Source organism: Labrus bergylta, chromosome 10 (genome assembly GCF_963930695.1).
Source record: "Labrus bergylta chromosome 10, fLabBer1.1, whole genome shotgun sequence".
NCBI classification, from domain to species: Eukaryota; Metazoa; Chordata; class Actinopteri; order Labriformes; family Labridae; genus Labrus; species Labrus bergylta.
The window spans coordinates 12,216,302-12,240,800 of NC_089204.1; the positions used below are offsets into that span (position 1 = coordinate 12,216,302).

At 39.6% G+C, this 24,499-nt stretch overlaps 1 protein-coding gene across 1 annotated transcript in view; it reads right to left on the reverse strand.

Moving 5' to 3' along the window:
* LOC109987942 (protein kinase C epsilon type) overlaps positions 1–24,499 on the reverse strand; it is an 80,129-nt gene that overhangs the window by 12,237 nt on the left and 43,393 nt on the right. Inside the window, exons 8-11 of the mRNA XM_065959351.1 lie at positions 24,045–24,141; positions 23,662–23,954; positions 23,264–23,437; positions 5,935–6,089 (exon numbers count right to left, since the gene is read on the reverse strand). Of these exons, the coding sequence (XP_065815423.1) occupies positions 5,935–6,089; positions 23,264–23,437; positions 23,662–23,954; positions 24,045–24,141 (719 nt within the window). The remainder of the gene's footprint in view (positions 1–5,934; positions 6,090–23,263; positions 23,438–23,661; positions 23,955–24,044; positions 24,142–24,499) is intronic.

Below are 24,499 nucleotides of genomic sequence, written 5' to 3' on the forward strand. Positions count from 1 at the left end.
AACCCTGTGCGCTGTGACAGCTAAATCCTCTCTTTCTCTCCCCCCTCCAATCCCTCCATCATATTCATCACACACATCTAATCAAAGATGCAACAAACAAACACAATCACACAGACACTGATACTACCAGTATATTTATCTGTGTTAATGAAGGCATGAGTGGAAAATCAGGGTCGAGGACTGTTGATGTTAAATTTGGAAGATGAACTTAAATCAAACAAATCCTGTATTAGGACTTAACCCACAGTTTTTTGGGCAATAAACAATTGGTGCAAAAATGCTTTCTCAATATAAATATAACAAATTAATTAAAAGGCGCTAATGTGCCTCAAACTTGAAAAAAATTGCCACCCGACACAAAGAGAAGAAGAAAAAGGCGACAAACAGCAAATCAACTTTCACTCAGGAGCAAAAGTTAGCCCTTAAATTTGAAAGAAATAATGATTTCACGTCTGTCATGATAGTTATTGACTTATTGACATATCGACTTTGTTTCTATCTTGATAACATTTTTTGTCATATCGCCCGGCCCTATTCTTAACTGATGTTTAATCATTTCATTGCTGGTGTAAAGTCTATGAACTCTTCCAACATATTGCTCAAACGGCCAGATAATATATATGAGATAAAATGTGTCTGATATGATTATTCGTATTGTTAATTTTTACAATGACATGAATGTCAATTTGAACCCAGATAAAGTTCTTGAATTGCACTTTATGTCAGGACAATATTACACCCTGATGTATTGGGTGTGAAAAATATCACCATATATTATTTGAATAGCCACATTTAGCATCTAAATGATAAAGTGTTCTAGACTCACTTTTGCCATGTGTGTGTTTACCCTGACATGTTTCTCCCCTCACACATGTCTGCACCTGCTCTGTCCACACTCTCACATCCAAACATTAACAGCTATTTCATCTCTCAGGCTTCAGTGAAGTTTTAAAGATGAGGGGGAGAAGAACATGTCTAAAAATGTTCCTCAGTTCTTTAGAATGAGGAGTTATGGTGAAGAGTCGAAGAGGCGCCGATGGGAGAAAAGGCGAGCATTGGAAGAGTGATGGAGGAGGAGGAGGGAAGGGCGGGGAGGAGCAGGAGGCGGGGTGAAGGGAGAGGAAGTCAGAACATAATGTTCCCAAAACACTTGTTGTTCATCTTTCTCTGGTCAACAAAGTGGGTCAGAGATGAGAGAGAGAGACAGAGACAGAGAGAGAGAGAGAGAGAGAGAGAGAGAGAGGGAGAGCGAGAGGCGCTCAGGTAGCTTTAGCGACTCAACCACCATGAATTTGCACACATCTTTGTGTTGTACCTGCCAACCTCTGGCAGAGTAATAGATCACTATGAACATCATCGCTGAGAAAACATTGTTGAAAGACGGAATCATTAATCTAAATGTTTGTGAACGCCAAACCTCTGATTGGAAGTGAGCATGATTGTTTTTAAAAGGTCAAATGAACTTTGAAAAAAAGTGTGATATTTGTATGATATACAACAATGACAAAGTAATTCCATTCATTGCACATGAATTACTTGAATAACTTGAGTATCTTCTAAGAATAAAAATGTCTTTCTCACCATGTATAGTCATTACAAAGGAGAAATGTAGTTAACTCATCTGCTAAAATTAAAGCCACTCAGAAAGAATGAAACAGTGAAGCAATAGAAAAGATGAGGTTGAAAACGGCGGCTCCACAAAAATAATAAGACAGAAAATGCTGAGACTGAGCAAATGTTTAAACCACTCAATGTCCCTCTTTCAACATTAAATCCTAGATAACAGAGTCTGGAATCTGCTGCAGGTATATCTGGTTTTTAGATTTCCTCTTTTCACAACTCAAGTCTCTACAGAGTGTGTACGACTCTCTTGCTGACTTTGGGTGGAGTACCACTAAAGCTGGAAAAAAACAAAAACTACTAAATACACACCAAAAAATGAACACAAAAGCTCTAATCTTGATGCCTGATTTGGATTAAATTGTACCAACCCAAAGAAACACATACAGGAATTCACAAAGTAGAACTTTTATGATCTTAAGCCGCCATCATTATTAAAAGCATTGTAACAGAATCTGTGTAGAACAATGAGTGCGGGTCCAGCCGGCACCAGCAGGACTGGACTTTTGTCGCTCTAAGATCATGAAGCCAAAATAACTGAATCATTTGACATCCTCTGTTTACGGACTATGGAAGTTACGTTATGTCACTTAATGGGTTTATACTGGGTAATGCCTTAAATTTATGCAACACCTCGTTTGTGTCTCATGCTAAATATAAATCAATGTTTCCAAAGAACCATTTTTGTTTTTGAGTTGAATTTATGCTCTCTTTTCTGTAAGTCTTGTTTATTGGTTAACTTTTCTTAGAATTCGATTGTTTTCTTCCTGTTGTAATTGTTAGGCCTATTTGGTGCTACAATGCCCTGCTTTTAGACGCCGGCATTCTGTCTTTTGTAAAATAATATCTCAGTGAAAAAACATTAACAGATGATTAAGGTGATTTTTTTCACTGACATTGTTCCATATGCGTTTGTGTTTTCCTCCGTGCTTTGTTTTATGATTTTGCACGAGGGGAGCCTATTTTCTACCAAAAATGGACATCTCCAAACACACGCCAATCAAAATTTTACAGTATTTCAAACACTTAATTTTGATCAATTGTACAAACTGTGAATCTTTTTTAAGGCCAAAAAGGAATACACTAATATTGAAGCTGAACAGCTGTCCTGAAGACATGACAAGTTTGAAGAGCACCATCAACACACGGACACACGCACACATCCCTTACTATGGTTACATAAGCCCCGTTTCCACCAACCGGTCCGGTTTAGTTTGGTACAGTACCCATTTATTGGCGTTTCCACCGTCAAAAGTTTGGAATGGTACCAAAATAAGGGGTCCATACCGTCCTACTTTTTTGGTACCCTTCTGTTTGGGTGCCAAGGGTACCGGTCCGACCCTAAAGAGTCCCTTTTGTTTACTGTGTCCCTGTTCTTCTTGAACATACAACTTAATTGATAGCTGGCTACACTGTGTTGGGCTGCACGGTTATCTCCATCCGGCTTACACTCCCAAATAATTGTACAGTTGGGTGTGGAAATGCAAGCAAGTTCAGGGTTTACCGTACAGAACTGTACCAAACTGTACTGAACAAAAACAAGATGGAAACAGGGTTTTAGATGGTGCTGCATGAACACACTATAGTCTTGTTCTTCTTCACAAATGTTGCATGACAGCAGAATCTAAACAACAAACTCAAGCTGACATTCATGAAGGGAAAACACCGAAAGAAGACCTCACTTTTTTCTTTTATCAGCGTATTTATTGGAGCAAACCGCCTGAACCTACATTGAGCCTCCGTCCATCACAATGGTGTTATGATTCAAGGAGTGCGTAGGTTTTGTGTGACCTGTTGCCTGCTTGCTATTGGTTGACAATGATATTATGTCTAAGGAGTACACAACAGACCAGACAGATAGTAGAGCAGAAGTAGGATGGTGAGGTAATCAGGAAGAGGGTCAACAAGTTTGAGTTTCATAACTAAAGAAAATGTTTATTCTAAAAAAAACACTTTTTCAATATGTTTCAATACTATTAAAACAAAGCCACTTAATGAACTACCAACAACAAACATGACTTTGTGTTAGGGCGCGGTCACACTGGCCATCCATACCGTGCCCAGGCATGCTTCAACGATAAAGTCCAGTTCGTTTGGCCAATGTGGCCGCTCCTTATCGTGCTCAGACACGGTACACTTCCTTGGCTTTGGCACACTTCAGAGAGGTGTGCTTCGGCACGGTACACTTCATGCATGAGCGCAAGCACGCGGGTAAACAACGCTGACAGCCTTCATTATGGAGAAATCCAGAGTTTCATGGCTGTATCGGACTAACATGACACAATATAAGCCACAAAGTAGCTGTCATGTTCTCTGTGTTGTTCTACGATGCGCGGACTCGGCTGCGCGTCTATTTCATTTTTTTATTTATTTATGGCTGTGTCTGATTAAAATGGCTTAAAATAAGCTGCAAAGTCAGTAAAGTAGCTGTCATGCTCTCTGTGTTTTTCTCTGATGTGCAGACACGGACTCGACGTATTAGAGGTAATCATGCTTTTAGGCACGGTTAGTCCTGGCCAGTATGACCGCGGGCCGTGCCGGGCCAGCATGGGAATGGCGCAGCAGGGGGGGCAATCGTGCCTGAGTGCAGCACGGTACAGATGGCCAGTGTGACCTCACCCTTAGACGTACCGTTCCTCTGTCAGGAGGGAATGAAACATTGAACCAACAGAAACAGTAATAACATGTCCAAACTGATTCAGCTCAGCATAACAACATGACAAGTAAAAGATCCCCAAAGTCATTATATTTTAGGGAGGACATTAATGTTTGTAGAATTAGTTTGTAGACAACCTATCAAGTTAGTGTTGAAAGTTTATCATTGAAAAACAAAAATGTGAACCTTAAGTTTGCATAACACTGACAGTTGGAGGCAGGTGTCCAAAGGCTGTTGGAGTTAAGGTAAGGGCACCTTGAAAGTCTGCATAAAAAATAGATTACAACCCCTTTAATATTTCTGGAGATTCTTCAGTCAGGGCCAACGTAGCAAACAGACTAATCAAACCAAAAAATCCCAGCAGCAGAATGGCTGTATGTTGATGTTGGTGGCGTAACAAAAGGCAGGAAGTGATGAAAACAACACAGGCAGAACGTTTCAGTTAATAATAGCCGATAGTTATATAATTATTATTCAGCTTTCTTTTGTAGGATTGTTGTTTGGATGTTTGGTTTCCTTCAACCCAGTGATGTGCAGTCGGGTCCTGGGTCAAAAGGTTCAGGGATTACAAACATCCATGCAAGCAAGGTCACACTAAAACTACAAGACAGTGGACTATAGGTGTAGTGCTGAGTCAGATTTCAGTGCATTGTGTATAAATTAATTGGCATGCTAAGTTGCACATTTTTTTTCTTCCCACCATGGCAGCCCAAATACACAAGAGGTCATATCTCACCTTTACCTTCACACACCCATAAGGACACTTCAGTTAGCACGGAAGATAGTTTCAGTGATGCTTCACTGAGTTCATGTCACAGAGACTCAGAAAGTAACTGAGGCATCAAAACAACTGAAAAGCTGCCAGACAAGTCAAACAGAGAGAGCGGAGCAGAACAGCAACAAAGAGCACAAATTAAGACTATTACGCAAAAGTGACTGTGCCAACCAGGACAGGCAGCTCCTGAGGTGTCTGATGGTTGAAACAAGGCCAACAACTGCTTCTTATTTGAAGACGTTCTGGACAACTTATGGTGCAGAAGTGTTGTTTCTCAGCTGTAGGATTTGAGTCAAACTAGAAGCACTTTTGTCCTCCACAGTCATTCAAAAGAATTAAAAAATAAAATAAGCCAAGGAACAGCTGTGGGTAACTTCTTTTAAAATGTGTGCTTTAGTTGGTTCATTAGGGCTCGGACTAAAAGTTGTTAAACACTGTAATGGAGACACATTTCTCAACTGAAAACTCAAAATCAAAGAAGCAGATCGTTCATGCTTCAAGGTATATCCAATGATTGAAGGACTATGATTAAATAACTGTTTTGACTAAAATATGCTAAAGAACATTATGTATATATTCTTCTTTATTATAAGTTTGCATGTGTTAAAAATTCAAATCACACATTTCCCAGAGGATAAATCTTGGTTTTACACTCTGTTATTGAGAGACATGCTTCTCACACACAAACAGGACCTGTGGACATGCATTAGTGAAAGAGATGTCAGAGTGGGGATGCTTCACACTACACACACTTTAAGTCCGCAGCCGGAGTTAAACCAGCAGCCCTCCGGTTCCCAACCCAAGTCCCTACAGGGTGAGCTACTGCCGCTGCCCCCCCCTTTCACATATACAAAGTTTAAAGCTAACGTGTAAGCATGGTTACCTGTATATGACTCCATGCCGGTGCAGGAACATCAGCGCTGATGTGACCTCAGCCGCGTAAAAACGAGATCGAGCTTCGTCGAACTTCCTCGATCGCTGAATCTGAAACATCAGGTCACCTCCATTGACGTACTCCATCACGAAGAACAACCGGTCCTAGAGAGAGGAGGGAATGACAGACTTGGTAACTTTGTATTTAATGTGTTTAAAGATTATGCGACCGAGTGCATGTTTTTAACATTTACAAAAGGGATCTGCAAAACAGTCAAACATAGTTAATGCAGAGAGATTGTCATTTTCAGACATCTGAGTCAGAGCTAGTTTCAGATATGTGGACATGGAAACAGTAAAATGTTGTGTGTAACATCTATAAGTGTGTGAGACTTTGAATACCTAAGTTCACATTTGTACATTATGATATCAATACACAGTGACGATGTTTTCATTTTTTTCACACATATCAACTGTAGCCGAGATACATCTTATCACATCTTGAAGCATTGGTTTTAAACTTTGGATCATACACATGTGTTGCAATGTGACTAACACTGATTGTCACAGCTCTAGGGACACCTTCCTGTGACACACACACACACACACACACACACACGCGCGCGCACACACACACACACACACACACACACACACACACACACACACACACACACACACACACACACACACACACACACACACACACACACACACACACACACACACACACACACACACACACACAATTAAAAGGTCTACACTCCGCCCTGCAAGTTCTATTCTCTTGGTACTGAAAATGGCCTCCTTCCTGAATTCCAGCTTGCTTTCTTCGTATAGGAAATAAGAGAGAGAGAGAGAGAGAGAGAGAGAGAGAGAGAGAGAGAGAGAGAGAGAGAGTGAGTGTGTGTGTGTGTGTGTGTGTGTGTGTGTGTGTGATATAAACAGCTCTGTATATAAGAAACCCAGGGCAGTCCCTCTGAGCCATTGTGTTAGCCCTAAGGGTTCAGACCGTTAGCAGTTAAAGTGACGCACACACACATATGTAGGGACTGTATACATGTATGCGTGGACAGATTAGGAGCCTTGTAAAGGAAACCCCCTATTGGTGAAGAATATAGCCCAGTTTGTGAATTTTGCCAAATTCTGATCTTCAGATAAAAGGATAGGGGAGACATGAAACATAAGAGGGGAAAACTATGTACATTTACTCAAGGAGAGATTTTCAGCAGAGTATGGCTTTGGGTACACTTTGGAGGGCTAGATTTGTAAACCACCAAGGAGGTTGGGGCCATCACTGTTTATATGGTAAAGAAGGAATATGATTTTGTATATGGTACTTTTCTGTTAAGTCAACTGGTGTTGCACTGGATGTGAAACACATCTCCTATTCCCACAGTTTGATTAAAGAGACAAACATAACATAAAGCTCAGAAAAGCATTGATGGACAGCCATAGACTCATATCAGATTTGTGATGTGCAGATGTTTCCTTTTAACTTTCCCTCAGCTACAGTTTAGTCCATTTTGGTGTGATGTTTGATGCATATTATCAACAAAAACAATGCTCCAATAAGGAAGAATCAAGAGTAAGAGATAAGCTAGCCATACTCAAAATACAACACTGAAGTTTACTTGCTAATCGCTGGTCACCACAGGAATCGTGGCTACCTCAGTAGCAATACGTTTTAATGAAGTGTGGACAAATGTGGTAGTAACCCTTTTCTGTCCCAAAGAAGTTCCTGGTAGTTTTCAAAAGTTATAGAGGTTACCGTAATGATATCTTCTAATGTCTTTAGAAAATGACAATCCATGTGGTTAAAACTTTTCTTAAAAAATATATGTTTGGAGATGAAGAATTTGGTTGATTTGTCAAACTTGCGGAAAATTTGAGGACAATGTTGCAAGGTCATATAGAAAGGCCACTTTTGGTTGGTTGAATAGGTACTAAACGCTGAGATTCTTACGTCTATTGGGACATGTTGGGGCAAACACACTGAGGCAAAATCTTTTTCTTAGTCTCAGAATCTTTGGAAAAGTTGGGATCCTTGAACTGCAGGGAAGGAGGTGATTTCCCAAACAAACACTGTCAGAGTTAAACAAACAGCAACTAAGGAAACAAACAGCCAGGTGTCCGGGTGTGGTTACAAACTTGCGTCTTAGCATTGTTTTTCATAATGGGACTCTTCCAGTAATCGTGCACTTTATTTCTGCTCTTCTTCCGATTAAAACAATTACAACATGGGTGACTAATAGTAAGCATACACCACAAGACCTGATAAATCATGACCCCAATTTCCTTCGGGATATGTGACAACAGCTGGCAGCCTACACTGTGACTCTTAGGTATTCTGGTGCAATGGGCATGTATCAACCTCCATGATGCAGGTGAAGACACCCACGATTAGAAATCAGTGGTTGAATGTTTTCTGATGTTATCCTCCACAAATGTGTTGATGCCTGTACCTTTTTGATTGTTTGGCAAGTTTCCATTTTTTCCTAAACCAGTCTAGTTTGAAACATACTGAACACAGACATTAATTAGGGGGGTTGTAGATGAAGACTCAGGGTTAGATTCAACATTTTTCTAAGTGTGGTAAACGGCAAACTTTTAAGATCAACTTGGGAGTGCACCGTTTGACTTTATCCTTCAATACCTTAACCTAAATATCTGCAGGCACGTACAGTAGCCCTGCTTGAATGCTCAAGGAGGCTGTACTACAAATCAGGATTTGTAGTTATCAAGGCAACTTCATGATTAACTCGTGTTTTCAGGACTACAAATTTGGTTCACTTCTAACCGGGGTAGTTAACCATGGTGACTTATGCTGAACAACTAAACTGCTCTGGAGCAGGTTATGTTCGCGATAAGGGATCTTTCCGTGGAAATCTCTGCCCACTGACCAATCAGATCGCTTTATCATGGAGCTCTGTGTGCCGATCGAGAGAGGGGAGGAGGCACAGAGGTTGACAAACATTGTGTCTTTACTATATGATTTTACATGAAATACTGTATATTGATGAAATTTATTAACTGTTCTTTACTGACATCATCCTTCAATAGAGACAGAAAAAGCCCAGGGGCCTTGTAGTTGTGATGAACGTATTTCTTTGAATTACATTTTTTGAGGAGTTTTTTATGGAGCCTCTTTTTTTTTGTATTGGCTTGATACTCCATACTGGGCTGCAGCTGAATGATTAAATCTAAAACTGTAATACAAGACACAAGTCAAAATCAAAGCAACAACTTAATTGAAGGGAAGAAACGGGTGATATTATATGGCGTATTTGGACCGCAGGAACTTCTTCAAAATTCTAGGAACAGTTTGAGTCCTCCTTTATTTAATTTTAGTTCCTAGAACCATGTTTAGAGGAAACTTTCTAGCTCCTGCTTCAGAGTAGGTACCATGGCAGTGAGAATGCAGACAGAAAAAAAAAATCCTCTTCAAAAAGTCCCCAGAACTGTTTAGTCCAAAAACAACTATAGTCAGAGCTCACAGGCAAGCCAAGAGATAAAATATCCTTCAAGATAATTAAAATAACTATTAGGTTCTCATGTCGTTTTTTCTTTTTATTTCCAGCTCTTCTTGCATTTGTCGCTGCAGTTGAGTTGATTTTAGTCTACATTAGCTTTGATGTGTATAAATACTTAATTTTCAAATATAGTTCAGAATAGAATAGAACTTTATTTGTCCACAAAGTGGAAAATTGTCTTTGGCTTCACAAGAACAAAACAGAAAAAAACATTATGACAAACAAGACAACATTCAAGCACAGCAGGAAACCAGGAGAGCGCCTGTAGTCCTCGACAACATCACAGCCAGCATGGTTCGTGAATTTAAAATAATAATTTAGTATAATAAAAAGCCAGAGTTTAAAGACATTTCATAAAGTTATAGGTTTAAAAACAGTAATTTCATAAAACAATGTGCAGTTAGAGTTGAGGGGGGTTGTTTTTTTCTTTATGAATTTAATAATTTTATTGCATTTGGTACAAATTATTTTTTATAAACAATTTTTGTGGCTCTTGGCAGTCTGAATCACAGACCTGATGGAAGCACTTCGAACTGGGAGTGCAGTGGATGAGAAGGGTCACTTGTTATGTCCTGGGCTTTCTTTTTAGTATTCAGTAGATGCCTGTCACAAAGTGGCATCTGTGGTTTCCCTATGATTTTACTAGCGGTATTGACCACTCTATTCAGTTTGCTTTTACATTTAACATCTAAATGCCCGTACCATGCGACCATGTTAAAAGACAAAATACTTTCTACCAGATTCTTGTACACCATTTCAAGAATCTTTTTACTCACCCCAAACTCATTCAGCTTCCTAAGTAGGTGTAGCCTCTGCAGAGTTGTTTTGAATACATAGTCTGTGTTATCTATGTATTTGAGGTGACTGTCGATGTAAGTTCCTAAATATTTAAAGCAGTTTACCTTTTAAACAATTTCCCCCATGATTGTTAGGCAGGAGTCAGAAATATTGTTTTTACTGGATATAACCATTTCTTTAGTTTTACTAATGTTTATCTGTAAAGCACTCGATAGACACCAGTTCTGGAGCGAAGCTACATGATTAAAACACATATTCGCTCCTTTAGTGTCCCCTGAACGTAGGAGGCCAACAAGTGCCATATCATCAGCATATATGAATAAGCTAAAGTCTGAGTCTTGGAGTCTAAACTCATTTGTATACACAAAGAACAATAAGGCGACAAGACGGTGCCGTGAGGTGCTCCTGCATTGAAAACGGTCAGTTCTGACACATTACCATTACCATCTGCTATAAAAACATTTAAATCATTCACAAAGGAAGGATTGTTTGTATGAGTATTTTTCAGTTACTTACACTCTCTGCCCATCACAGAGTTAAGGCCTTCCCATGCCTGTTTAGCATTACCCAGACAAAACTGGCTCTCTACCCTGTCTTTATATTCCAGTTTTGCTTTCTTTATCTTAGATCTGAGTTCCCTCCTTTTTTCTTTGACCACATCAGTATCACCGTTAATAAAAGCATGTTTTTTCTCCTTAAGACAAATTTTAATATCTTTAGATAACCATGGTCTATTGTTTGGGAGTTTTCTAACAGTTTTTTTCTGGACACAATAGTTTTCGCGAAATATATGGAGTTATGGTTTCAGCCAATTCATGTACATTTCCACTACAGTCAAAAAACAGTTGCCAATCTGTGTCATCAAAACAGTCTCTCAGCTCCTCTTCGCTCTGCTCAGTCCACAGTTTAATGTCCTTACTCATGGGTTTCTCTCGCTTCACCATAGCTCGATATTTGGAAGCAGGTGCAGCACATTGTGGTCTGACTTCCCCAGCGGTGGTAGGCTTACAGCCATGTAAGCATCAGACTTTTCCGTAGCACTTATCCAACACACGGGTAGATCTAGTAGGACAATCCACATACTGTTGCCGGTTAGGTAGGTGACTGGAAAGATCGTGTGTCAACATCTCCGAGGGTAAACACGGGCTGGTCTGAGGAGCGGGTGAGTGCGGTGTTGTAGCTCTCTGTTATTCTTGCCGCTGCCTTCTCATTGTCCGGTCCGGGCACATAGGCCTATATTAAAATGACAGTAATTTGTCCAAATTCCCTAGGTAAATAAAAAGGCCTGAAAGACACAGAAGTTCATAATCGGGGGTTCATATTTGCTCGTGTATGTGGAATTGCATGGCCCATCTGTCATCTACAAAAATACATAGTCCACCTCCAATTGATTTATGTGATGTAAATTCATCCCTGTCAGCACTTATTGTGGTGTATCCCCTCAAAGCAACATGCGCGTCCTCTTTCAACCATGTTTCTGTCAGGCATATCAGATTGCTGTGTCTGAAATTGCTGTCGTAGTTGACTTTTGCCGTTAGTTCCTCAAATTTGTTATTTAGTGACCGTACATTGGACAGCGTAATCACCGGCAGGGGAGGTCGGCCGCCGCGTCTTCGGAGTCTTGCTTTGATGCCTCCCCTTGATCCTCGTTTCTTAATTTCAGTTTTAAGTCCTGCTGTTGTCCGGGGATTCTTTAATAGCTTTTGATTCTTTGCCAGTCTGGAGCAGTCATCGGGTAGATTTAAAAACAGGTCAACGATTCTTGCGTGAGGTTGAAGAGACAACAGGTGCTCCCGGCTGTAGGTGATCAGGCCATTGTTTGCATGTAGTCCGAAACTGTCGGTAACCAAAAGGACTACAAGCCAAATAATCAACCCATAGTGTGGGGCCCCACATCTCCAAGCAGGTCAGTAAGATTACCAAAGCTTACTATGAAAAAATACACGAAAAAACATATAAACACAGCAGATTTTGCTAAATGTGACAGCTGACAGGACTCTGAGTTGACCTATCAGGTTGATAACCAGCTTTGTGTGACCGCTAAGCGTGATCTCTTATATGAGGTTGGTGAAGCCAGATGACCAAAAGACACTCTGGGTATGCTACACTGGCTGCATAACTAATAATACTATCTTCCGCAACCACAAGTTATCGCCTTATTTTTGGCATATACATGGGCCAGATGTTAAATTAACATATAAAGTGGTGTAGTCTCCTATCCGATTTCCTTGACCTGAATTCAGCAAAGTTCAGCTGTTCACCCGACAGCTGGAATCCTTTGTGGCTGATCTCACTACATCACACTCCATGTTTTTAATGCTGACCTTAGGCGTTCTTTTCCCCTCTATACAGTATCAGTTTAAAGGGGCCTCAGGATCAGCATCGGGTGTTGCATAAGTGGCCGACGGTCCACCTTAGACTGTTCGCTCGCTCTCGCTCTCTCTCTCTCTCTCTCTCTCTCTCTCTCTCTCTCTCTCTCTCTCTCTCTGCTCCCTCTAGAAGCGACTTTAAACAGGATGTCGAAATAGTTTGTTTAAATGTACCCAGAATCCCGGCTGGTCCCACCCAATCAAACATGAATAAACATTTCCTGAGTGTAATTGCAAATGTACAGATGCTTGTTCCCGACTGCTCACACAAAGACACACACACATACACACACACACACACACACACACATACACACACACACAGACACACAGACAGACACACACACACACACACAGACATTTAATGTTCTATAGGTACCACCCAGATGATCCCAAACCCAACACGAACAATAAGGTCTTGATGGTTATCTTCCACTTGTATATGTGTGTGATTAAACATGTGCCCTCTCCATGCCACCCTGCAGTGATGTACAGTATGTGGGACGAGTCTCAACTTGCACCGAATGTAATCTTCAAATCTTTTACATATACTTTCTCTTTCCTTGCTGTCTAGCACAGACACATAATAAAACACAGACAAGTCTTACTTTGTGTCCTCTATCAGACACAGAAGGAGAACTTAATGCCTAACTTAAGTAAATAAAACTATGCATCTAATTGGTTAAAAAAACACACCTAAGGTAAGAAAATACAAACGCAGAGGTCGCAGCAGTGTTTAAAATGCAGGGCAATCCCTTCAAGGTTTTGCAGCTATTTTTAAGATTGTTGATGCTGCAACCTACATTTCCTGATTTTGTGGCAACTTTTTGGGAAAAAAATGTTTCATGCATGTTGTAAGTTTGAGGCATATTTTAATGGTATTTGCTGGAGAAATGGTAGAAACTTTGTTGAGTATCCATAGTAACCATACCAAAGAGTCTGTGAATAACAGTGGATCTTACAAAATGTGCTTTATCGTGGAAATATTCCTTAAAGTGCCAGAAATGTTTTTAAGACTCCAAAAGTTTGAAGGGCTGGAACATTGATTTAATTCTGTAGTAAAGACGAACCTCAGAGGAGAAAGGATGTTGCTGTCGTTTATATTATTATACATTCACTTTAAAATAAGTTCTTACTTTGATTAAATGTTTTTCACATCAAAGTACTTGAGTAAATAAATGATTGTATTTCACGCCTGAAGAATTGCAAAACTAAAAACTGTTAAACTGTCTGTTTTGTCTCCCAGGTCACAGAGTACATTCATGAAGCTGTAATAAACAAACTCATTAGAGCCAATCAGAGCTGGGAACAAAAAACAACAAGTGGGATATGACCTGTTGTCCATGTAGCGCAACTAAAACCTGAACTACTCCTCTATTTCTCAGAACATTAAGAGCAATTACAGTTTGGCTGCTAGTCTTAAACAAACAGTGTCATCCCACAAAGATTGGTATGATTTCACTCTGGGATTTTGTTCATGTCTCAGCACGGTCTACTCACTGCTTTCATACTGTCAGATGGAAGCCTTATCACACTGCTTTTTAAAGGTCACATATTACACAAAATACACTTACAATGTTTTTCAAACACTAATATATGTCCCTGCCTGTCAACAAACCCCCCAATTATGAGAAAAGTCCATCCTCTACGTCTTTTGCCTGCTCCACTTTTTTTGAAAATGTATGCTCAAACAAGCCCTTTGGAGAATCTCCCTTTATGACATCACAAAGGGCAGTAACCCCTCCCCCAGATGGGTGACACTCCCACAGCGAGGGGTTTGTTCTCTCCCCTGAGTTTGCCTTCTCATCGTTAACAATTGGGAATGGAGCAAGAAAGTCCAAGCAACACAAGCCCTTCCAGAGGGGGCGTGGTCAGACACAGCTCATTTGTATTTAAAGCTACAGACACAGAAACAGCCTGTTCTGAGCAGGGCTGAAATTGAGGTGTTTATATGCATGATCAAATACAGGAACAGAGTGGATTTTGAAGAAACTTCACAGACATGTTTTGGGAATCTTTGAGACTTATTTAAAGTTGTTGAAAAAGAGGATAATATGTGACCTTTAACATTGTTAAAACACCCACAGTCTTTTTTTCACTGATGATGGCAGCAGGAAATGATTGTAATTGGGAGATAGAGTATATTGTATGTGCGGCCCTGGAACCAGATCAAGAATGTTTGTCCTTAAAAATCTCCTGCTAATGTCCAAATACAGTGCAGCAGATTAAAGTGGAACTGATATAAGCAAAGCCTATTACAAGTTTAGAGATGATCTGCAGCAAATGTATACTAGCATTCAGCCAATGAATATGAAAGTAAAGAAACATAATGAGAAGTTACTAGAGATTCAGATTTATACAAAACCTTCACAATTCATGACACTCTATGAGGGATTAGGATTCATGGTAGTTAATTAAATAGCTGACATTTGATTCCTCTCTTCTAGATGCAACAATAAAGTGACATTAACATAAATATTTAAAAAAATATGCATTAGTCTAATTGACTAAAAAAAGTCTGTATTGACTGCTTTGACTTTTGGTTCTCAAAAATATTTATTATTTACTATATAATCTAGAAGTAAAATACATAGGGGTTTGGAAGGAACACTTTCATCTTTAACATGTGAGTATTTCTACACTGTTGTATAACTACTTATACTGATAAATAAAAGATTAACATTTTTTTTTCAATATTTGATTTCACTCTCAGCTATATTTTTTCTCTATATGGGTAGAGGTTCTTTTGCTCTGATGTTCATGGAACAAGGTCATGTCTAACACTGTTGCTGCTTAACAGCACATAATGTCAGTGAAAAGTAAGGTGAAAGGCTGGTTGTATTTAGTTACTTAATCTGAGTGACAGGTAAAGTGGGTGAAAATACAGTAAAGTGTCCTCGTCTTTTGCAACGGCGGAATGAAGGCAAGATAGCACTGTGATACGGCAGTAAATGGACTATGCAGAGTACAACTTAGTCATTCCTAGTTTTGCTTTTTTTAGGGCTGACGTTGCTGTGCACTGCTTTCTATGCAGGATTTACAACAGTATCCTCAATGTGACTGTGTCTTAAAGTGAAAACAGGTTGTTGGTGTCTTCCAAATAAAGATACAGGACTTTTTAATGGTACAAAATATTTGATCTGTAATCTTTGCCAGGGTTCAGTTAAGGTAGAGTCTTTCTCTGACATGGATAGGGGTGAAGGAATGCATTATGTCAATGAGGTTCCTTCAGAGTATAGAGTAACCCAAAGTATGCCTGAACTTGATCTGAAGATCATCCAACATACACTTTTATATCTGCTAATGACCCTTTAGAGGAAAAAACAACAACAATTCGACTCTCCTCAAGAGTGACACATATTTGGCTGGACAACCTACCCAGCCTACATTATATATGTGTGTGTGTGTGTGTGTGTGTGTGTGTGTGTGTGTGTGTGTGTGTGTGTGCTCTCCTCACAATGACTGACAGGAGTTAAATGTGTGCTGAGGGCTGCTGCTTCTCCCACAGAATACCTTCTTACTTTGATTGTATTGGTTAAAAACAGAACTGAAGTGAGCAGTTTGTCTTCATAAGTTTCATAAGAGAAAAATACTTGGAGGAGGGGGGGGGGGACCCAGGTCCTTATAAAGCCATGATAATCTGCAGTGTGCAGATTGTGTTGGAGGAGGTTTGTGCTTGTTTTCTGTTTTTGTATCCTCAACAGGCCGTGTTAGTTTTTTTTTTTTGTTGTAGGTGTGATTAACAGAAAAGTGCCTTCATTACCTTGTTCGTATATTCAGTGTGTGTTTTTGCACATCTTGACAGTGTGGACACCGACTGAAACATCAGTGGCGGAAAAAGCAAAAGACAAAGGGAAGGGTTGGAGTGGGTGGAAAACAAAAGGAAAAGAGTGGGATGATCTGATTCTCTTTTCCGCTTATGTTTGGTTTTAAATTTCAGTGAATAGTTTCAACTGAGACCGATTCTGTTATATATTTTTTTTAATTCAGTTTATTTTACATACATTAAAATGACTTTAAAAAAAAAAGTAGATTTATAATCTTTGTGTCATATATCTTTCACTTTTACACATTGTTCAGATTTACTCAAGAATGTCAATAACATCTAAGAGAACTTCATCATTTATTAACACGTGTTGTCACACTTAAGGCCTAACTGTGCACAGAAAAGATCCCTGATAGTCAATCATTTTAATTTGAATCAGAGACAGAGTACAAAAAAAAAACATAAGAGAAGAGATGCTTTGCAGATTTAGCTAACCAGCCCATTTCCATCTGTTGTAACATGACATTTTTTTGTGGGAACCAAAGAATGTTTATTTCATGAAAAAAGTTTAAAATGAGAAATCTACAACAATGAATATTCCACCTTGCACTTAATATCTCTCTTTTTCCTGCAGCCTGAACAGTTCACAGGCACTGAGGAACACATTCAAAATCCTTGAATCAATTATTATTCAGCATTTTGTTTCTTTGTAATAAGATTGATCAAATCAGAACAGTTGTCGTACTGATGGAACAATGTGTTATAGCAAAATGTTTTTGTATGTCTGCAGTGTTCGTTATAAACCTTGTCCCAGTCTGTACAGTTCTAAGTTTGCCCTCCATCTCTGCTTTCAGTCCAGGGCACTGTGCTTGTCTGGCTCCAAGCATCACTCTCTGTGTATGTGTGTGTGTGTGTGTGTGTGTGTGTGTGTGTGTGTGTGCCTGTTTCTCTATCTGTGTGTCCATCTTCCTGTTTCAGACCCTCTCTGAACAAAACAGAAAACATCAAAGGGTCATTAATGTACCTGGTTTGTTTCTGGACATCACTGTTGCCTCTGCTCTTCACCATTTACAGCTCGTTAAAAAACCTTTCCACAGTAATCTCACTCACCGCATTTATTGAGTATCTGCAGAATAAAACTACAGCTCTCCCTCTCTCTCTTCCATCTCCATTTCCTTTACTTCTCCAGTCTTTCTCTGTGTGCGGCACAGTAAAGTAAGTCCTGGCGCTACTGTTGTATAATGTTATTTACATTTCAGGGCTGTAATTAGGCTGATAGGGGAACAGCTGCGATCCCGCAGTCGATTAAAAAGAATGGGAGGGAGGCAGGACGAGGAAGAACAGGGGGGGAGGGAGGGTGTAGTTAGGACATAGGTCACAAAAACAATATTTAGATGATGTCATGGAGCGCCAAAATAGCTTTCTTTTGATGGTATGTGGAAAGTGGATCAAAGACATCCTGTGACAGTGTCAACTATTCACCAAAAGGTAAAGTAAATAAATGATTTCTTTAGAGTTCGATTTTATTGCAGTGTGTTCTATTTTTAAGATGTCGTTATCAGCAGTCTCAAGCACAAGCATTGGTTGTAATGTACATCTGTGATATTCATGCAGTGTCTCATTGTGACAGGCTTAAATGAACTTCTTAGAAACCTCTTTGGAAAGTCTCTTTGGTAACATGTTATAATAGAGGGGCCTTTTTGCCTTTATTGGATAAGTCAACTGAAGAGGGACGGGAAATATTGGGATGAGAGCGTGGGGGATGACATGCATCAAAGGGCCGAGGTCGGCTTCAAACCCACGGCCGCTGCGACGAGGACTTTTAGCCTCTGTACACGGGGTGCTCGGCACTTAACTTCTAGGCTATCGGCACCCCATGAGTCTCTTTCTTTACAACTTGTCAATCACAGGGAGCTGACCGAAAGCATTCTGATTTATTGTGATTTTTTTCTTTTTACTGTAAGCTAATGCCCCCCTCCTGAAAGTTTGAGCTGTGGTGAACTTTCCATACTTCCTCTAATTGATGAGAAAACATGTCTGAACACAGAGTTCTGTGATGCAGGTTCAGTAGGTAAGTCATTGAGGGGCCTCGCAGTGAAAGAAGGGTGCACAAATGAGTGATGCACGGAGTGAGAAAGAATGTTTTATAATTGTATGGTGGTGTAAAATTGTTACATCCCCAGGGTCATGTGATAGAGTTCTAAACACAATTCTTAACAGCAGAAAATAGATAGACTGATCACTAAATAGGCCACATCTTTAGGTCTAATGCTCTGGTCTTAATTATAATACATCCACTGTGGCTTGAGGCTTTTTTGATCTGCACTCACCAACATCGCCCCTTGAAAAATAAAAATAAAAACGAGTCAAATATTCCGCACACACAGTTTTGTTTGTGAATTGGCCAGGCTAACAAACATCAACCCAGTGTTGAGTGGAGTTACATGAGAGCTACCTAATAGTGCATCTCTTCACCTATATAATAACAAAGTCGACCTCTTGATCTACCTACCTGTACTGTAATCACAATGAGGCTAGAGAAATAAATGTGTTTTGAGGAGAGCTGGTGGGAGGGAAGGGGTGAGGAGGGGGATGAGGGCGGGGTCACACAGCATATGTAATGCACATCCCGTCCCTGATAAGGATCAAAGTCGTTATATAAGAGCCAACCACAATCCCTTTGTTTTGTCCAAGAACACACTCGCAATCACCCCTTTCTTACTGTGTGTGTGCACGTGTGTGTGCGTGTGTGTGCATGTGTGAGTGTGTGTATGCACGAGGCAGGCAGATGAAAACAAAAAGTAGAAAAGAAAGGAAAGTGAAGGAAAGATGTTATGTGTCAACACAGTCTCACTGTCTCTGCACATGTTTGTGTTTGCTTTGGAGGGAAACTAACAGGAATAAATAAAAAAAAGGAACAGGAGACGCCATCATTAGACTCAAGACTTCCAGAACGTTCTGAGAAAATAAACAAAGAATACAGATTTGTTTTAAATAAAACCCCGCCCCCTCAGCTCCTCCTCTCCCGTTGAGGCAGACTTTCTTGACAAGATGTGTCATCTAAACAGTGACACATATTTTCTGCCAGTTCCCAGGAAGCTTTCGCTGGTATTTAACAAAGTGCTTCACTGTCTGTTGCTCAAACCGTCATGCACCGGAAAAAAAGTAAAAGTGCACTCGCTGCAAACAGCAATAAGCATTTTCAAACACGAATATCGTCCTATAAAGGCACTGTGTTGTCTTTCCCGTGCAAGACAAGTAATCTCGCCCCATTGGCCAATTATTGGCTTGCAAACAAAATCAACTATATACCTTTATATAATCAGGATTAAGAACCTCTTTTCCAAAGGAGACCTGGCTAAGACAGTCAGCAACAAAAACACAAAGTTACAGACAGAGACACAAAGATGTCTTTCACCTTTTGCAAAGTTGAGCCGTTTGGTGCCAGTGACGATCTTCCAACAATTACAGTTACAGAACCCCAAGAATCACATATTTACAATAATATTTAATTTAAAAAACAGTCTCCTGGTATTTTTTATTTTCTATTCTATGATCAGATATCTACGGAGCCCCTGAAGTCCCAAAAAGTAAAAAAAAAAATAATAATAACTTATCTAAAATGTTATTATCTTTTGCGCACAAGCCAAACTTTTTGTGACTGCAGGGGCTCCTGCATATTTTTTTTACATATATTTTTTTAAGATTTATTTTTGGGCTTTTTGTGCCTTTATTGGAGAGATAGGAAGAGAGAGAGTGGGGAATGACGTGCCGGAAAGGAGCCACAGGCTGGATTTGAACCTGCTGGCGCTCCGTGTATGTAGGCTGTAGTCCTCCAAGTGGGGGGCGCCACCAGTGCATTTTGTATTATTATTATTATTATTATTATTATTATTATTATTATTATTATTATTATTAATAATGGTACCTGCTTTATTTGTCATTTATGACACTGATTTGACTTTTTTGTGATTGCAGCAGACAGTCTTTTTTAAATCAGATCCTTTCAAAATCTGATCCCCTTTTTAAAATCAGTCACCATCAAAACCACTTTATAGAAAATTGAATCACAAAATATTATTGTGCACTGAAGAGATATTGTAAAAAACTGCTGACCATGAAGATATTTTCTCCATCAACAAAACATTTAAATCCAATGACTTTGGTAGTGAGTTACATTTATTTGATTCAATTACTTAACAATGCTATTTTTCCTTTTTTTTTTTTTTTAAAGATATACATTATTAATAATTGTCATCAGATTCCTCCATCTGAACTCTGTGATCCCTGTCAGTGTTTTAGCTCTGCATGCAAAGAGCTTCAGTGGTTTATAGTTGAACACAGCTCAGACGTAGGCAGCAGGACATCACAAGTAGACACCGCAGTGTTAATTCATAACAAAAGTGAACATTCAGTTTATGTCTTGAGTATGTTTTTCAAATGTTCAGAAACTTGACTTGGTAAAAGTGAACACCTGTGCAGCTTCCTCAGCCTCGTCAGGCTCCAGTGGCCGTAAAAGAACACGTCACATCAACACAACACGTGACCAGTACCTTTAGCAGGTCGCCAAACTGGAAATTGTACACACCTGGCTGACTCACAAACTCACACACAACGTGCACCAACAGTATATGTACAGTCTCTATACGTTCCTGACAGGAACACTCATGCAACATATGATAGACAAAACATACAGAGTACCAGACAGGTCTTTGGCGTTTGCTGCATCCCTCCCACGGGTGCCCTTTGTGTGGCTGTCTGTCATCGTTCACTTACTGTATGGACGGACAAATTAGCTGTTAAGTGAGATGATGAGAGGAGAGAAATGTGTTTGTGTGTGTGAGAAAGAGCACAGAGACTAAAGCACTTTTTTTTCCCGAACTGATTGCAGTCGTTTTACTAACAACTTCAGTGTAGACGAGTAATTAAGATGAAATCTGAAAACAAGTACAGTGCAGAGCTTTTTACTTTATCTTTATCTGTGTAATTTATTTTCAGTACATTCTAGGTGGGATCGTGATACTTCTGGTTCATGTTTTTTCAATCTCCTTTATATTGAGTCTTTCTTAAAATGCCTTTAATCGTATCATTTTAATCTCAGAGCTGTACAGTGAAAATATGTGAAATATCCTGTGAGGTATGTCAGTACGGTGAGCAGTAATTTCAGGTGGTATACTGTATGACCCAAACTCTCCCTCCCAAGCAGATCACAGAGAAAGAGCAGGTATTTTCAAGTTGTGAGAGTCCTGCTGAATCCTCAGCAGAGGATCTGGGAGTTGCTAAAGTCACCTCATATTTCTCCACTTCTGACTTCAGAGTTAAAGTCAGCTCATTCCCATGTTGCAACTTTGCGCCAAATGCGTTGGATATTTCCTCACAGATAATTTCTTGCAGCATGGCTGCCAGTCCGGTATTGGACCTTTTTTGTTTAGCACCTTTTTACGGTCATAATTGCATCAATTCTCAGAGTTTTTGGTTCCTTTTGCACACATAACTAACGTCCAGGTATAAATAGAAATTATAAAGAATAAGTATTTCCCTAATAACTAAGTTAATACCATGAGTTTGTATTGTCAGGAAGCCTTCTTAGTCTTTGTTGCGATCAGAATGGAGGCTAACATAATCATGTTAGATGCCAAAAGGTGGACACTTTTGATCAAGAGCCACATTTTAGGTCAAAATTTAAAAAACTGTATCACCTATCATTATTTATATAGCACCTTATATACACCCTAATATAATGGTAGGGGAAACTGTCTTAAAAAAAACAGGTTTACAAAGTGTTTTAACAGAGAGAAGAAGCATAAAACACAGAAGAACATAAATCACAGCAAGAATATAGACAACGAAAAATAACCCAACCGCAAAAGAACCCTTACAGCAAGCTACCCAACAAACATATTTAACTCAACCATCGCAAGACCCATCAAAACAACCATCAAACAACTATCAAACAACCATCAAAAGAACCATCAAAGGAACCATCAAAAGAACCATCAAAGGAACCATCAAAGGAACCATCAAACAACCATCAAACAACCATCATCAGAACCATAACAAGAACCATCAAAGGAACCATCGAAGGAACCATCAAAAGAACCATCAAACAACCATCAAACAACCATCAAACAACCATCATCAGAACCATCAAAAAATAATCACGAGACCCATCATATAAACCATCAAACGAACCATCAAAAGAAACATCATAACACCAAATATTTAAGATGATGGAAGGAACTAAAGGAGATAAAAACAGATAACAACAATAAAAATAAAAAAGCAGTGAGAGGTGAGAGCAATAGAAACACATAAATAAATATTAATAATGGTACTTATAATTAAAATAGTAAAGTTAGTAAAAGAAAAAAATACTAAATTCGAACATAAAAGCACAAGTTAAAGGAATATAAAACAGTAACTAGAGATAAACCTAACTTTAGACACCTTGAAACCAAAGACAGTTTATGTTTATGGAAAGTTTATGCCACAGAAACATTTGTTTCATTTTGTATCTCTATCTGGAACCGCACCATCTTTGAAGAAATCACAGTTTTACATTAAAATAAAGATTAAATCACTGTTCAAATGAAAGTTCACCTTTATTCTTTAACTTAAACATTTAAAATCTTTCCTGACAGACAAACACATGCTTCATCTTTTTAAAGTTTTCTAGACTTTTCATCCCCTGTTCTCTGTACACTGGTAAAAGAAGTAGCTGTTGCACAACAAGTGGAGGAAACAGATCTATATGCGGACCCCTGCTGCCCCCTGGAGGTACAAAAGTATGCCTGCATGTCTCTGAATGTGTGTACGTGTGTGTATGTGTGTGTGTGTGTGTGTGTGTGTGTATGTGTGTGTGTGTGTTCCTACCTTAGTCTGGAAGCAGCAGAAGAGCTGTGTCAGGTATGGGTGTTTTCTGGCCAGGGCGAGGATCCGTTTCTCAGTCAGGGTGCAGTCCACGTCGTCGTCCTGCAGGATCACGTCTTTCTTCAACACTTTGACGGCATAAACCTCGTCGCTGCCTTTCAGCTCGGCCAGCATCACCTGCTCACATGACACACACCAGTCAGAAGAGAGGAAACTCCACAAAATCCTCTTATTTTCTCCCATTTGATTGATTTATTAATGGTTTATAACATATGCCTGACTATAATACATAATTTTTCTAAAAGATTAAGAGAAGGATAAAACACAAAAATAACAGCATAACCAGATGCTTCACAGAGCTGACGTATACAGTCAAAATGTGTCAGAAGTCAAACGCTCACCTTTCCAAAGCTTCCTTTTCCCAGAACTTTGATGAACAAAAAGTCGTGCAGCTTCATCCTCTTCATTTCAGGAGTGATATGACCTTTGACATCTCCGTTCTCACTGCTTCCTACACCCTTGGTCCCAATGCTGCCTCCCTCCACCCCTCCCCCTCCTCCTCCTCCTCCTCCTCCATGACTTTCCTCTGTTACTGTAGCAACAGATGACGTGGAGGAGAGGGAGTGTTTCTTGTGCTCCTCACCCCGGTGGTCAAACGACATGGCCTTCCGGATGTTCTCCAGCTCCTTCGCATCTGTACCAAATAAAAATAAAAATAAAACACGCTCTGGTGTGTTCATTGGCAGCTTTGTGTTTGTATAATGATTGTGTGAACCTCTGTTACCTTGGTCACACGGGGAGGTGGGGGCCGACTTGGAGCGATCGACTTCCGTCTTACGCGTCCCTGGTAACGGCTGCACAGGATCCTGACCCTGAGGAAGCTGTTTAAAGACACAATCTGTCATCTGGCGACATCTGCTTGCTAATGCCCCAAAAACTAAATTATCAGAGCTGTCTGTTGAGCAGAATTTAAAGATTTTCAAACCTGTGATGTATTTTTTCAGACATCTCATTGTGACTAATAGATGTTATAATTCTAAAAATTTCAAAGCAGCCGTTTGGAGGTTTGCTTCAGCGTAATTTCTTTTCAAAGTGTGTTCACCAAAAATTCTTGTTTTTGGAGCTGACATCTCAGATTGTTATTCTTTTCAGTTACCTTGTGTGAATATCATGGACAGATCTCTACAAGATAAAACCTTTCTGTTAAAAGCTTTGGATAAAAGCGCCTGCTAAGTGAAT